At 41.5% G+C, this 15,536-nt stretch overlaps 1 protein-coding gene across 3 annotated transcripts in view; it reads right to left on the bottom strand.

Annotated features, from left to right (window-relative positions):
- Positions 1-15,536, bottom strand: part of sema6bb (sema domain, transmembrane domain (TM), and cytoplasmic domain, (semaphorin) 6Bb) — a 578,950-nt gene that overhangs the window by 315,505 nt on the left and 247,909 nt on the right. For all 3 annotated transcript variants that reach the window (XM_068016533.1, XM_068016532.1, XM_068016534.1), the window contains 2 exons: positions 11,571-11,705; positions 2,097-2,214 (listed from right to left, as the gene is read on the bottom strand). In XM_068016533.1, the coding sequence (XP_067872634.1) occupies positions 2,097-2,214; positions 11,571-11,670 (218 nt within the window). In that variant the 5' untranslated portion in view covers positions 11,671-11,705. The remainder of the gene's footprint in view (positions 1-2,096; positions 2,215-11,570; positions 11,706-15,536) is intronic.

Genomic DNA, 15,536 nt, shown 5'->3' with positions numbered 1-15,536 from the left:
CATGTATTTCATAAACCTCTGTCAAACCTTTCTTCCAAATAATATACTGTTTCATGGTGATCAGTTGGCAGAGGTTGAGGACAAGATTGTAAATTTATGTCAAATTATTCTGTGATACTATGGTAAACCCTACACAGAGCACATTCAACAAAAGAAGGAAACATGAAAAAAATTGAAATAAAAAGGAACTTAAAGGGGAAGGAAACTGTGGTGGACCTTTTTTTTGTTCAAAGTATTTCACCATTTTACTGAAGAAAATGATTGGCTCACTGTAAATTTTCTTAGCATCATAGAACATCACACCTATCCAACCCAGTAACAACTTTTCTTCTGCTGAAGCCCTCATCTATGCTTCTGTTACCTTCAGGCTCAACCATTCCAATGCTAGCCGGTCTCCCATTTTCCACCCTCCATAACAAGCTCATCAAAACTCTGCTGCCTGTGTCCTAAATCATACCAAGTCTCACTCACCCATCACCCTTGGGCTTGCTGACCCATATAGTTTCTCCCTGTCTACCAAAACCTCTATTTTAAAATTCTCATCTTCGTGTTCAAATCCTTCTAGGATTTTGCTCCTCCCTATCTCTGTACCCTCCTTCAGCCCTACAACCCTCCAAGAACTCTGTTTTCTTCCAACTCTGGCCTTTTGAGCATCCCTCACTCCCATCACCCTACCATTGGTGGCTGTGCCTTCAGCTGTCTTGACCTTGAGCTCTGGGATTCCCTTTCTAAACTTCTCCACCTCTCTCTTCTCTGTTAAGACACTCGTTTAAACCTACCTGAGGCCAAGCTTTTAGTTACCCATCCCACTATCTTTTTTGGCTCAATGTCAATTTTTGTCTGATTACGCTTCTGTGAAGTGCCTTGGGATGCTTTCCTACATTAAAGGCACAATATAAATGCAAGTTGTTGTTATAGAATTTTATTCTTTAAATGGTGTTGTAAAAAGTTTGATCATAGATTTTTTTTTAAAAGTATCACTTAATTGATTTCCTAAAAGGAGTTCGACAGATATATGGTTTGGAGGGGAGGCACCTGGACTCAGTATGCAGTTTTTCTTGAGTATTTAGAACTTCCCTCAGGAGATGAAATGGGTGGGTAGAGTCCATGTATATTGGTTGTGGAAGGAGTGGGCATGATGTCCCATACTTCACTCAGATCTTGTTAAATTATATTCTTGTTTTTATTTTTATTTTGAATATTGGCCGGTTGGGGAATGGGGAAGAGTAGGTTTATCTCATGTAAATGTTTAAACCCAGTAAGCTTCAACTCAAGAGTTCATGAAAAGCCACTATTTGAACTGAGATTGCTGACAACTTGATGTAACAACAACCTTATAAAGCACCCAAGTGAATTAGTGAAACATTTCCACATCCTAAATATGCATTTTGTAGCCTGTCTAATATTGCCAATCTTGCTCTTTCAGCAATTGGACTTATGCCAACTAAGAAATTGCCTCAAACAGGCATCATAAAGGACCCTTACAAGAGGGAGAAAGTTGGCTGTAATATGCTTGCTACAATTTTAAACTAGTTGACACTGGCTCTTCCTAGACGAGGAGGAATGAGACAGTAGCATCAGACTGTGGGTGGGAGCAATGTATATAGCTACAGTCTGGTTGCCTCACCCATATTCAAAATGGTGAGTTAGTTGGAGACCGCGAGATAGACACACCCACCCCAGGAGGGGTCACAGGCTGGTGATTAGTGACAGTAACGGTGGCTGATTTTTCTCCTCTCCAGCCCAGGGCTTCAGAGCTGTTCTGGCTAAGATCAGCACCGACTGGGCCAGCAGAATTCGAACCTCCTGATCTACAAGGTAATGCATTGACTCACTAAACTATTGAGTAAGTTTAAAAACAATAAACTTTTGATCAGGAGAATCACAGTCAATACTAATTGAGGCCAAAGCTCTCTGAAACTTTTATGTTAATGCATTAACATTTCAACTGAAAAACAAAAATACCCTGGAGAGATTTCAGAACATTACAGTATTAACAAAAGAAACGAAGAATTATTAAAAATAATCTTTTAACTGATAACTATATAATAACATTGACAAGAGTCTGAATCACAGTTAACCTTCAGTGTATTTACCTGCCACCTATGAAGAGGGTCCTGTTCACTTTCAGTATCCGCTGAACCTCCAGCCTTTCTGTGGGACCAGCGTTTGCTTCTGAGCCACTTCCTATGAAGACTACACTCTGTCGCACATCTGTGGAGAAAAGAGAGGTTTGTTGATTCTAATTTTATTCTTTTCTCCCCTTCCAACTCATGGTGGGGTAAGAGTTCATGTCTGGCAGCCCAGTCCTACCTTACCCAATTCACCATTCCTCTTGCGTGAGCCTGAACATTGAGTGCCGACAGACTTATTGACCATGAATGGCATCACAGTTTAGCTCAACTGTAACAGTCACTTTCCAGCAAGGATGTGTGAAGGAGACCAGTGGTGCTGAGGTCTCTGTGGCTGAGATCAACTCACTTAGCACAGACCAGAACTTAACAGAGACTTCCTGGTCTGTATGGCTCAGTACAATTAGACACAGTCATGGTGGGAGCTGGACAAATAAAACCCTGATGTGGGAAATAGAAATGTCAGATGAAAGCAGTAGAAAGCACTCTTTTGAGATTAGGGCCATGGAACTTTTTTAGGGTAGACTGGATGAAGCATTTAACTTACACTTTACTTGCCTGGGACAGCGTGGTAGAATGGGACAATGTAGGCCATTATTCTGACATTCACATTGGAACGTTGTCCATCAGTAACTGTGACAACTAACCTGGCCATATATTTATAGGAAAAACTGTACTGGTTATTTTTTTTTGATGGTAAAAAGTACTTCACACTTTTAATGTTAGTGTTCATGATTCAAGTATTTTGAAGTGTGATTTTTTTGTGGGTTTTTTTGTGTTTTTCCTTTAAAATAGTCAAAAATTGGGGGGAGGTGTGGAATTGTCACCACTCCACTTAAATACGGGCTTTGAGTGTCCATGACACTTTGAGTGGCTGCTCTAGGATGCAACACAATGTGCATGCGAGGTCAAGTATAGAATGAATTAAGTACAGAACAGAGCTCCTGCTGTACTGATCCATCAGGCCCTCTCAGGTCAGACATGTCACAATAGCAAAAATCCTCGCCTCCTCGGGCTCAGGCTGGACTCAAATCCACGATTGCCCATTTGGAAAGACAACAGAAAGATGCCCACAAGGGTTTAGGGTGATCTGGCCATATGAAAATCGATAAATAAAATGTAGATTAGAGACTTGCTGTTTAATAAACAGTTGCATAAAATATAAACACAAATACTAAATTTGGTTCTTAAAATTGTTTGTACAATGATTCTACATTTCAAGCTCCAACATGCCACTGAATTAATGGAGCCTGCTAATTATCACAGTCAGCCTGGTTGAAAAAAGGCATTAAAAGACAATATAACAGTAAAAAGGGACTTAGCAATAAGTCTCCAATTATAAATATAAACAATTAAACATTTTACACTTATTCCAGTTCATTTCCAACCTAATGTATAATTGACAGACTTTGTCTATCTCCCAACCTCTTCCAAAGTTGCTGACTCACATTGGAGTACAGTTCCCCGGAATCTCTCAGCCAAAGTGGAGGATGTGCACTGTGATTGGCCTTACTGCCAAAGGGTTGGTTGGGCAAACATTAATTGGGGCTTCTGCTCCTGATCACTATCCAGTGACTCGAAAAGTATACATATATGGGACAACTGTGCTCACATGCAGAGTGGTGACTTGGATGATGTACCAGAAGGGCAGTGTCTTAAATAGTACTTGGGAAAGAGTCTGTTCAGAGGGAGCTTTACTGCACATCTAACCAGTGATGTGCCTGACCTGGGAATGTTTGCTATTTGCCATACAAAGCAGGGAGCAGACTGCTTTGGTAGAATATGTCTTTAAGGCAGCTGTATCAGTAGTGGAAAGCAGGAGCTGTAATGGAAATCAAACTGTATGCGTGGTTTACAGATATGGATACAGGGATTTCTCAGTGTCAGAGTTAATGACCACCGGTCATAGGATTAATTACTGTATTCTGGGGGACTTGGGCGATAAGGTAATTGCCATTCACTGGATAAGGTAATTAGCTTGAAAGTCAGTGAATGAAACAAAGAATAGGAAAACATTACCATTTGGTGGGGGCCAGGTGAAATGTTTTAACTTTGATAATAATTGAAGCACGTATGGTATAAATGAATAAGACATAACCTTCTTTTTAATTGCAATTATTAAGCTAATGACAGATAATCCTAAAACCCCAGAAACTTTTTCATCATTCCTGCAGTTACGACACAACTGATATAGACATTTGATAAGGTGCCACATCAAAGGTTATTGCAGAAAATAAAAGCTCATTGTGTAGGGGGTAATATATTGGCATGGATAGAGGATTGGCTAGCTAACAAGAAACAGAGAGTCGGCATAAATGGGTCATTTTCTGGTTGGCAAGATGTAACGAGTGATGTGCCAGGGAGATCAGTGCTGGGGCCTCAACGTTTACAGTCTAAATCAATGACTTGGATGAAGGGACCAGATGTATGGATGCTAAGTTTTCCGATGACACAAAGATAGGTAGGAAAGTAACATGTGAAGAGGCCTAAGGAGGCTACAAAGGGATATGGGTAGGTTAAGTGAGTGGGCAAAGATTTGGCAAATGGAGTATAAAGTGGGAAAATGTGAAATTGTCCATTTTGACAGGAAGAATAAAAATGAAGCATGTTATCTAAATGGTGAGAGACTGCAGAGCTCTGAGATGCAGAGGGATCTGGGTGTCCTAGTGCATGAATCACAAAAAGTTAGAACGCAGGTATAGCATGTAATTGGGAAAGTTAAATAATGTTATTGTTTATTGCGAGGGGAATTGAATACAAAAGTAGGGAGGATATGCTTCAGTTATACAGGGCATTGGTGAGACCACATTTGGAGTACTGTGTACAGCATTGGTCTCCTTATTTAAGGAAGGATGTAAATGCGTGGAAGCAGTTCAGAGAAGGTTTACTAGACTAATACCTGGAATGAGCGGGTTGTCTGATGAGGAAAGGTTGGACAGGCTAGGCTTGTATCTGCTGGAGTTTAGAAGAGTAAGAGGTGACTTGATTGAAACATATAAGATGCTGAGGGGTCTTGACAGGGTGGATGTGGAAAGGATGTTTCCTCTTGTGGGAGAATCTAGAACTAAGGGTCACTGTTTAAAAATAAGGGGTCACCCATTTAAGGCAGACATGAGGAGAATTTTCTTCTCTCAGAGGTCGACAGTCTTTGGAACACTCTTCCTCAAAAGGTGGTGGAAGCAGAGTCTTTGAATGAGGTAGAGAGATTCTTGATAAGCAAGGGGGGGGGGGGGGTGAAAGGTTATCGGGGGTAGGTGGGAATGTGGAGTTGAAGTTACAATCAGATCAGCCATGATCTTGTTGAATGGTGGCGCAGACTAGATGGGCCGAGTGGCCTACTCCTGCTCCTAATTCCTATGCTCGTATGTACTTAATGGCACAGTTCTAAAGAGTGTGCAGGAACAGTGGGACCTGGAGGTGCACGTGTGCATCGATCTTTCAAGGTGGCAGGCGATATTGAGAGAGTTGTCAGCAAAGCATATGGGATCTTGGGATTCATAGAGGCATAGAGTGCAAAAGCAGGCAAGTTATGCTGAACATTTATAAATCTCTGGTTGGATCCCAATTGGAGTATTCCATCCAATTCTGGTCACCAGACTTTAGGAAGGGTGTGAGGGTCCTTGAGAGGGTACAGAGGAGATTTACCAAAATGGTTCCAGAGATGAGGGATTTTAGTTACAAGTTTAGGTTAGAAAAGCTGGGGTTTTTCTCCCTGGAACAAAGGAGATTGAAGGAAGATCTCATTGAGGTATACAAGATTATGATAGGCTTAGATAAGTTAGACAAAGAAAAACTGTTCCCATTAACAGATGGGACAAGGCCTAGGGGGACACCGATTGATGGTTTTGGGCAAGAAATGCAGGGGGAATGTGAGGAAGAACTTTTTTTTATGCAGTTTGTGGTAATGACCTGGTAAGCACTGCCTGTGAGCTTGGTGGAAGTGAAGACAATCAATGATTTCAAAAGGAAATTGGATGGGCACATGAAGGGAATAAACTTGCAGGGCTTCGGTGATCGATTGGGGGAGTGGGGCTGACTGGATTGCTCTGCAGAGAGCTGGCATGGATCCACTGGGCCGAATGGCCTCCTTCTTTGCCGCAAATGACTCTATGACTCTATTATGCATTACCCATTGTCAGGTTCTTCGTCATAACATCCTCTCAGTGTTAAATCTCATCATTTAAGTTTCTCAAATATAAGGGGGTGCACATCAAATCAGAGCTTGATCCTGTTCTCACCATATCAGATGCATACTTCCCAACAGGAGTCACTGAACAGCGATCAGCAGCAATACCCATTATACAGTTGACAGTTACAACTTGCCAATATCCCAGCCTCGTTTTAGGCTCTCCTTTACAACACTGTGGAAAAAATATCCTCCGTGCAGCAATGAAATCATTAGCCAGTTTATAAAGAATGAGTTTACAATTTTGTTGGACATTGTGCACAGAAGAACTCTTCACCCCATCTGTCAGTTCCTTAACCCCTCTTCCCCACATTGATAGACTGTCAGTTTTAGCACCTTTTGTAAGAATATAAGGATCTGAGAAATTATAAGGTCAGAAAAAGGCCAAAAAATTATCTTTTTAAAAAAAACTCAACCCCAGCTGTCCACTTTCTCACCATATCCCTCAATATCCCCTCCCTCTTAAATTCACTTACACCATCTACTTAAATGACCTTCCCTGGTAACATAGTCCACAAGTGTATTCCATGTGGGTGAAACTGTAGCACCTGCCTTCCCTTCTTACTCTTAACTTCCTAATGTATAACTTATGCCCTTTGGGATATGAACTCTTGAATATAATGGTCAATTTAGCCATCAACTTTGAGATTCCTTTCATAATCTTCAAAACTCCTGCTATGTCATAGGCTCCCATCACTTTAGACGAGGAGGGGGAACCTTCTTCACTAACTAAGGAGTTAAAGACACTGTACAGTATTGTACTGATCCTTATCGGCCCTGAGGCCAAAAGGCTGTTCAGCCATTCAAATTGATCATGACTGATCTGCATCTTAACTCCATGTACCTGCCTTAGTCAAAAATCCTTAAAGCCCTTGCCTATCTAAAATCGATCAATCTCAGTTTTGAAGTTTTCATTTGACCCCTGCCTCAACAGCTTTTCTGAGGCGAAGAGTTCCATATTTCCACTATCCTTTGTATGAAGAGAGGAGAAAGTCAACCAGAGCTCTTGCAGGAAGATATGGATGTGAGGGAAGGACCGGATTGGGCTTGGGATACAATGCACCATTGCTGAATATGCTGCTGAGGCTCACTCGTGAATGATGTCCAACTGGTACCAACAAACAGATCACATTATGAGTCTGGACATTCATGGGAGGAAGCAAGAACATTGAAGGGAAAGAGAAATCTAGTCAACAAACTTATTGACACTAAATTAATTGATTCACAGCTTCATATTAATTGCCTCAGACTGGGCAGCTTTGCATCAAGGGAGGGGTTGTTAGATCAACACTACCCACAGTCTCTCCAGAGGCTGCTCATTAAAATTGCACATCTGTTCACCACACTAACATAATGCATTGCTGACACAAACCCAGTTCAATGATGGTGTTTTAAAAAATAATGCTTGAAATCAGAATCAGCTCAGCTTTACAAGAGGCCCATTCTACTGATATTTACATAACCCAAAAAGAAACACGCAAAGACAACCAATGAAAAGGTTAAGATATTTAAATTCACCCTTGTGTGTTTTATTGGGTGAATTCACAAGGTCACTGCCCAGCAATGCTGTTCTGAATCATTTCCAAAAATCAACAACCCAAAGTGTTATTCGGAATTATATATGGGCTCACGTTCCAATTGGGCCGAACAGCACTCAATTACAATAACAGAATTGGCTGCTGAGGGTCATTTATATTCATTGCAATGCAGTCAAACTTTACTCATGTTAAACATAACTGGAAGGGCTCTTATGCATGAAATATCATCCTGATTTGCTGCCAAAGGTGTCACAAAGCACAATGGGGCAATTTCCTGAAAATATATTTAAATTACCGGTGTTGTCCACAGTAATTAATCGGAAAACATCTGTGCAGTCATATAAATGTTTGACGTGGTCTATTTGAGGACACATATACCACAGATGATACCTTTTATCTGAATGCTGCTTTATGTGAGCGACTGAGTATTCTTTCTCTCCCCATCTGGGTTGGATACGAAGGCAAGTTCGTAGGAATGGACTGTGGGCCAGAAAATCAGCACTGCAGTGTTGTAGCCCTAGCTCTCTTGTTTTGGGTATAGCGCTGTGCTGGAGGCACAGGAATGGTGAATGCACCCTGTAGTCATGTGCATATCAACTGCCCTCTAAATCTGTGCTGAACTTGGTGTTCTTTATATGAGACATTTGACCATCACGGCCAAGCCCGATCCTGCCCCCTTTTCAGCAGCAATCACTGTATAGTAATCAAGAGTGGGAATTCTGGCCGATTTCTATTCACTTTATTTCACTAGGGGCACTGTGGTCAATTGTAACGTTACAACTATTGCCCGGCTGACAACTGACCATGGGTCAAACCTAACACCAGGAAGTACTTTCACCAACTGAGTCACTAGAGGGGCCAGTGGAAAAATCTCAACGATCTTCTCCAGGTTGGATACAAAGTACATTATTTCCTCAGCTCACAGCTCCCTTCAATGTGTCAAAGATAAATGGTATGCTGTTGAACCATACAGAGCTGGAAAGCTCAGAGTTTCATCCAGATCAGTGCTGAGGTAGCCAGTCTCAGCCAGTGATGTTAATAATTGGCCTCAATAGTTCTGAACTTTGGAGGAGAAAAATAAACTGGGGTTCAGACTCTGGATTATTATCCAAAGCTGCATCTGGATGTCTGGCAAGGAGATTATTGGCCCATTGTAATTGGATATTCTGCAGACACTCAGGGGAATTTTAAAACCCCCAAGAGGTGCAGGAGGGGAAGTGGGCATTTAAATTCTTAAAAATGGGAAACCCAACTTCAACCCACTGTGAACACACTCACTTCTGGTTTAATTGGGGCAGATTGGTGGTAGGGTGAATAACTTACTCTCAAGAACTGGGTCAGTAATTGATAATATGCCCCAGATTGTAGCAGTCATTAATAGCCACGGGTCATGTTTCTAGGGCTTAGGAAACATGGCAGCTAAAAGTTTGCAAAAACTGTTGGATGTGATCCCCATCATGATCTCTTTCCCTGTGATCAATCTCCACCAACCCCACAACCACCCCCCCCACCCAGCCCACCACCCCCCCACCCCCACCCGCCTCAATCTCTCCCTCCCTTTCCTCTCGCACCTTCTACCTCTACTGCAGGCATTTCTGACCGACAGCCGATAAACCTCTCAATCTGGTTGGCTGTCGGGCGGGAAAACTTCAAATTAGATCCTGTTTCTAAATTTGGCAGGAACTTTGCCATCTCTGTAGCGCGCAGTCACCGTAATTCACTTCCTTCCTGCCTCATCATAACTATCAGGGCTCAAAGACCATTAAAGTAGGCAGTTGGGTGAGTGCGGTGCATTGTACTGCAGCCTGAGTCAGCTCTTCCTGGAGACGATGGAACGAAAGGAAACAAAAGTAATGAATAAGAGTGAGCACTTTATTCTTAGCATGTCCCAGTGCTATTCATTAACCAGTGCTTGTGAGAGGCTTGTGGTGCTACATGCACAGATTTTCTTCCCTGCTATTTAGAGAAGCACTTAGCACCACTTGGCCTAACCGTGCAGCTGAGATCAGAAACATATTGTGTGGGGAATTGTACTAAACCTATGTTGTGACAGTCCTTAGCACAACCTATTGCCACACTGATATTCTGTGCATTAGGATTGACGCAAAGATTTCACCATTGGTGGCTATGTGATATTTTAATACTGTATTCACATGAACTGTGAAAGAGATTGAGAAAAATAATTACATATTTTATCTTTCCAATTTAGGTTATGGCTGGAAAGAGAATTTTGAGTTAAATAAGCACTCATGTTGAGTCATACGTCTGCTACTCTGGTAGTAATAGTAAGAGCAATTTGAGATGAGAATTAGGAGCGTCATACAACAAATGTAATACACAATATTAGACTGCATTGGTCTAATACAATTCTTTCTATATTGTCCTGATACCAATAAACTAAAAAGCCCAGTCCCTACACAGACCATCATGTCGTTTATCTTTCAAGAACATTTTTGATGTTCACTCTTTGTAATCCTATTCCATTCCCAACAGCAGTTCTGTCACAGGTCAACAGAGGACAAGAAGGTCAAGGGAAACCATACAGCCTATTGTGAGTTTCAAAATGGTTCCCACCCTTTAAGTCTACCCATAACTCAAGCATGTATTTAAATATGTCCTGTAACATTTCCACCGTGTCCCTATACCACCATTTATAGCATTCTTATTGAGGTCTGTAACATATTTCCATGAGTTCACATGAATTTCATCAGACAATCTTCTAAGCCCCTTAATTTAACAATGATGTATTGCTCAAATCTTTCAATAAAAACAAAGCCTCACTTCACTGTGGAATGCCACTCCCTAGAGGTCAGGACTTGTTGCTGTTAAGTGAGCACCTTCCCACAATACATAGTGCAAATACCATTTTCAGTCAATGAATGAGAAGCTCTGTCAGCGATGAAAAGGGTTTTAAGGTATGAATTCAAGAGGTCATTTATCTGATGTCAGGGCAGGGTGGTCCTTTCCAGGACAACGAAGGGGCAATTTCAACAATGAGATAAGGTCAAGCATCTTCCTAGCTCCTCCATAAAATCCTTAAGGATTAAACCTAGACCTAACGCTGATAAACTAACTCAGATGAAAGGAAGGTGTGGCTGCCTTTCCCTTCCCCTATGAGTGATTAATTGTCCTTCTCAAGAACCATTTCTGGACTGGCAGATTCTTTCTATTTGGGCGGGTGAGGAATTTTGAATGTGTTCATGGAGAGTGTTGGTACAACCATACAACAGGTTATATTTAAATCTTGTGCAACACCTCTTAACCCATGAGATAATAGTCAGAAGATAGCTGTTTCGATCTTCTTGTCAACTTTCTCACTTCTTCCCCTGTAGCTAGAATTTGGAGGAGGAGGAAACATCCAGGGTTTCTGCACATCGCTATCAAGTGAGTCCTGTTGGAATGGGTTTGTAGAGGTCACATGAGAACAGGGTCATGTTTGGTTATGTTGCTCCCTATAATAGAATAATTGCTGATACACATTGTTTAGGATTATGCCTGCAGAATGATCTCTAGGTAGCCATCATCTTTAGAATAATGCCTCAGCATGAGACAGCATCTTCAGTAGATGAAAAACTGACCAATTTGTCCCCCATTCCAAAAATCACTATCACCCAGGAGGGTCAATGCTGGGTTGACCCTTACCAAATGGGTTCTAGCCCCTTGCAAATTTATTTACTCTTCTTTCAAACTATAAATGTGATCTTATATACTTACAGTCTGCAGACCCGGTGTTCAGAGGCCCACTATCATCTGGGAAAGTGGCTGCAGCCAGTCCAGACAGTACTGTGAGGAACAGGAAGGTCAACGACTTCATGGTGAGAGAGGAAATATGGCCTTCTTCAGAGATGTCTGGAGGCAAGGACACAAAAACACTGCGGTTAGCCGAAGAACTCTGTGTTACATTAAAGTTAGTGAACCTAGTCATTTCCTGGAACAGTTTTGTTTAATGAAAAGGCAGAGTTTGGGTACAGACCCTCTAGCAAAGTAAGCTTTCTTTGAGAACATAAGTCTTGATATCACACAGGATGCAGAGGGAATTGTCCCCCAGGAGTCAGCTTTGATTGTAGCTTCAAATGGAATTGTAGATTTCTGATATCTAAAATAATGAATGACTCCTTTTGTAATAGAGACTGTATTAAAGTACAAAATTATGCTGACACAAAGTTTTGTGGGTAAGTACAATGCTCAGTGCAGTACTGAGCCATACAGTACAGGTTCAGTTCTTGGTCTGTATTGAGGTAGCTGATTTAGCTGGGGCAGCAATTTCAATGCAACATTTGACCCCAGTGCCTCTGGGTTAAGGAGCTGGGGGAGGAGAGGGAGTGGCGTGGAAATCAGCTAGGGTTCCTATTCGCGATCACTACCCAGTGGCCCCAGCTGGAAAACATCCATTTGTAGACACTGATTGAGAACAGGATCAGATCTGGTCCTGTGATACCTCCCATAATCAAAATGCCAGCTGATAGTCACTGTCTAGACAATTTGTGAAGAATGGTTACTTGGATAAGGTACCTCAGGCTGCTCGGTATTGTGGAACCTTACCCCCAGTAACAGTCATGGCTTCAGGGTAGAAGATAAAATTGGGGGGTTAGAGGGTGGTGTGGGGTGGGGGGTGGGGGGGGGGGGAAGGGGGAAGAGGGCAGTCGGTAGGCTTCCCTAGTCTTAGTTGAATCAGATAATTATCATACAATGCACTCTGTGATACAAATATATGAGAGAGGTGATGTTAAGTTCTACAAAACAGGAAAGCTAACGATTTGCTGAGGCGTAAGTTCAAATTGTCTTAATACTTAAATTGCAGAAAAAAATACACAGAAAGCCCCATAATGAAACAAGCCCCATAATGGAACAAGCTAACTTTCTTCATATGCCTGGTTGCCATTTGGATAACATTTAAACTTGTTTAGGTATATCACATTATTATACATATTAGAATTGTCTCAGACTCTCTGTTCCCTGGGTTTCCACCCCTGGGTTTTAAAGGAAGTAGGGGAAAACATTGCAGATGCCCCATCTATAATCTTTCAACATTCTCTCCCTTCAGGAACTGTTCCTGTAGATTGGAAAATTGTGCATGTCATCTGCCATTTAAGAAAGGTGAAAGAGGGAAACCAGGGAATTATCGTTCAGATAGTCTAACATCTGTTGTTGAGAAATTACTCGAGTCTATAATTAAGGATAGAGTGACTGAACACATTGAAAATTTTCAGCTGATCAGAGAGTGTCAGCATGGCTTTGGAAAGAGTAGATCATGCCTGACAAATCTGACTACATTTTTTTGGAGAGGTGACTAAAGTAGTGGTTAGGGGAATGTCGATGATGTTACTTATATGGACATCCAGAAGGCATTTAACAAAATCCCTCATATGAGGCTGTTAGGTAAAGTTGAAGCTCATGGAATTGAAGGCAAATTATTGACCTGGTTAAGAAATTGGCTAAGTGACAGGAGACAGAGAATAGGATTAATGGACACATACTCTAATTGGCAGGTGTGACTAGTGATGTCCTGCAAGGAACTGAGTTGGGGCCTCAACTATTCACCAAATTCATTAACAACTTAGATGATGGGATAAAAAGGCACATGTCCAAGTTTGCTGATGACACAAGGATAGGCACCATTATAAATATGTAGATGAAAGCATAAAATTACAAAGACATATTGATAGATATGTGAATGGGCAAAATTGTGGCAAACGAACATCAATGCAGGCAAATGAGAGGTCATCCACTTTAGACCTAAAAAGGATCCATCAGGGTATTTATTAAGTGGGGAAACGCTAGAAACAGTGGAGGTCCTAAGAGACTTGGGATCCATAGACATAGATTATTAAAATTCATGAACACATACTGAAAATAATCAAAAAGGCGAATGGAATGCTGGCTTTTATATCTAGAGAACTTGAATTATGGGGAGCGGGGTGCGGAGAGGGGCGATACAAATGATGCTGCATCCATACAAAGCCCTAGTTAGACAAACCTGGAACTGTGTGATCAGTTCCAGGAACCACACCTCAGGAAGGACAAATTGGCCTTGGAGGGAGTGCAGCGTAAACTTACCAGAATGATATCTAGACTCCAAGGGTTAAATTAAGAGGATAGATTACACAAACTAGGATTGCATTGCCTGGAATTTAGAAGTTTAAGGGGTGATTTGATTGAAGGTTTCAAGTTATAAAGGGAACAGATAGGGTAGTTGGAGAAAAATTATTTCCGCTGGTTGGGGAGTCAAAGTCTAGAAGAATAGTCTAAAAATTAGAGCCAGCCCTTTCAGGAGTAAAATTAGGAAATACTTCTACACACAAAGGGTGGTAGAAGTTTGGAACTCTCTTCCACAAATGCTAGATCAATTGTTAATTTTAAATTTGAGATTGATAAACTTTGTTCACCAAATGTTAGGGATATGTGACAAAGGCAGTGATACTGAGTTAGGTTGCAGATCATCCACGAATGGGGATAAGGCTCTTGTGGCTAAATGGCCCAGTCCTGTTCCTATGTTCCTATGCTGCAGTTTGTGGAAAAGAAAAACCTTCACAGACATGGATAATCCTTATCTTGTGGAATTATTTACCTTTCTAGCCTCTAAGTCACTGGGAGAAAATCAGTAGCTGGTGCCCCATGCATATGTGGTGGACCCTCAGCTCTCCAAGTTCCAGTATTTGTGAATTTTGGATATTAATGGGACTTATGAACATACGAATTAGGAGTAGTAGGCCACTCGGCCCTTCGAGCCTGCTCCGCGATTCAATACGTTCATGGCTGAACTGATTACCCCACATTTCCCCCTACCTCCTGATAACCTTCCACCCCCTTGCTTATCAAGAATCTATCTACCTCTGCTTTAAAAATATTCAAAGACTCTGCTTCCACTGCCTTTTGAGGAAGAAAATTCCAAAGACTCACAACCCTCCGAGAGAAAAAAATTCTCCTCATCTCTGTCTTAAATGGGTGACCCCTTATTTTTAAACAGTGACCCTTAGTTCTAGATTCTCCCACAAGGGGAAACATCCTTTCCACATCCACCCTGTCAAGACCCCTCAGGATCTTATATGTTTCAATCAAGTTGCCTCTTACTCTTCTAAATTCCAGCGGATACAAGCCTAGCCTGTCCAATCTTTCCTCCCAAGAAAGTCCGCCCATTCCAGGTATTAGTCTAGTAAACCTTTTCTGTACTGCCTCCAATGCATTTCCATCCTTTCTTAAATAAGGAGACCAGTACTGTACACAGTACTCCAGATGTGGTCTCACCAATGCCCTGTATAGCTGAAGCATATCCTCCCTACTTTCGTATTCAATTCCTCTCGCAATAAATAATAACATTCTATTAGCTTTCCTTATTACATGCTGTTCCTGCATATTAACGTTTGTGATTCATGCGCTAGGACACCCAGATCACTCTGCATCTCAGAGCTGTGCAATCGCTCAACATTTAGATAATATGCTTCTTTTTTATTTTTCCTGCCAAAGTGGACAATTTCCCACTTTATACTCCATTTGCCAGGTCTTTGCCCACTCACTTAACCTCTCTATATCCCTTTGTAGCCTCCTTAGGCCTCTTCACAAGTTACTTTCCTACCTATTTTTGTCTCATCAGCAAATTTAGCACCTATACCTTCGGTCCCTTCATCTAAGTCATTTATATGAATTGTAAAAAGTTGAGGCCCCAGCACAGATCCCTGTGGC

This window comes from Heterodontus francisci, chromosome 36 (assembly GCF_036365525.1).
Source record: "Heterodontus francisci isolate sHetFra1 chromosome 36, sHetFra1.hap1, whole genome shotgun sequence".
In the NCBI taxonomy this organism is placed as follows: Eukaryota; Metazoa; Chordata; class Chondrichthyes; order Heterodontiformes; family Heterodontidae; genus Heterodontus; species Heterodontus francisci.
This window is presented reverse-complemented; position numbering and strand designations above follow the sequence as displayed.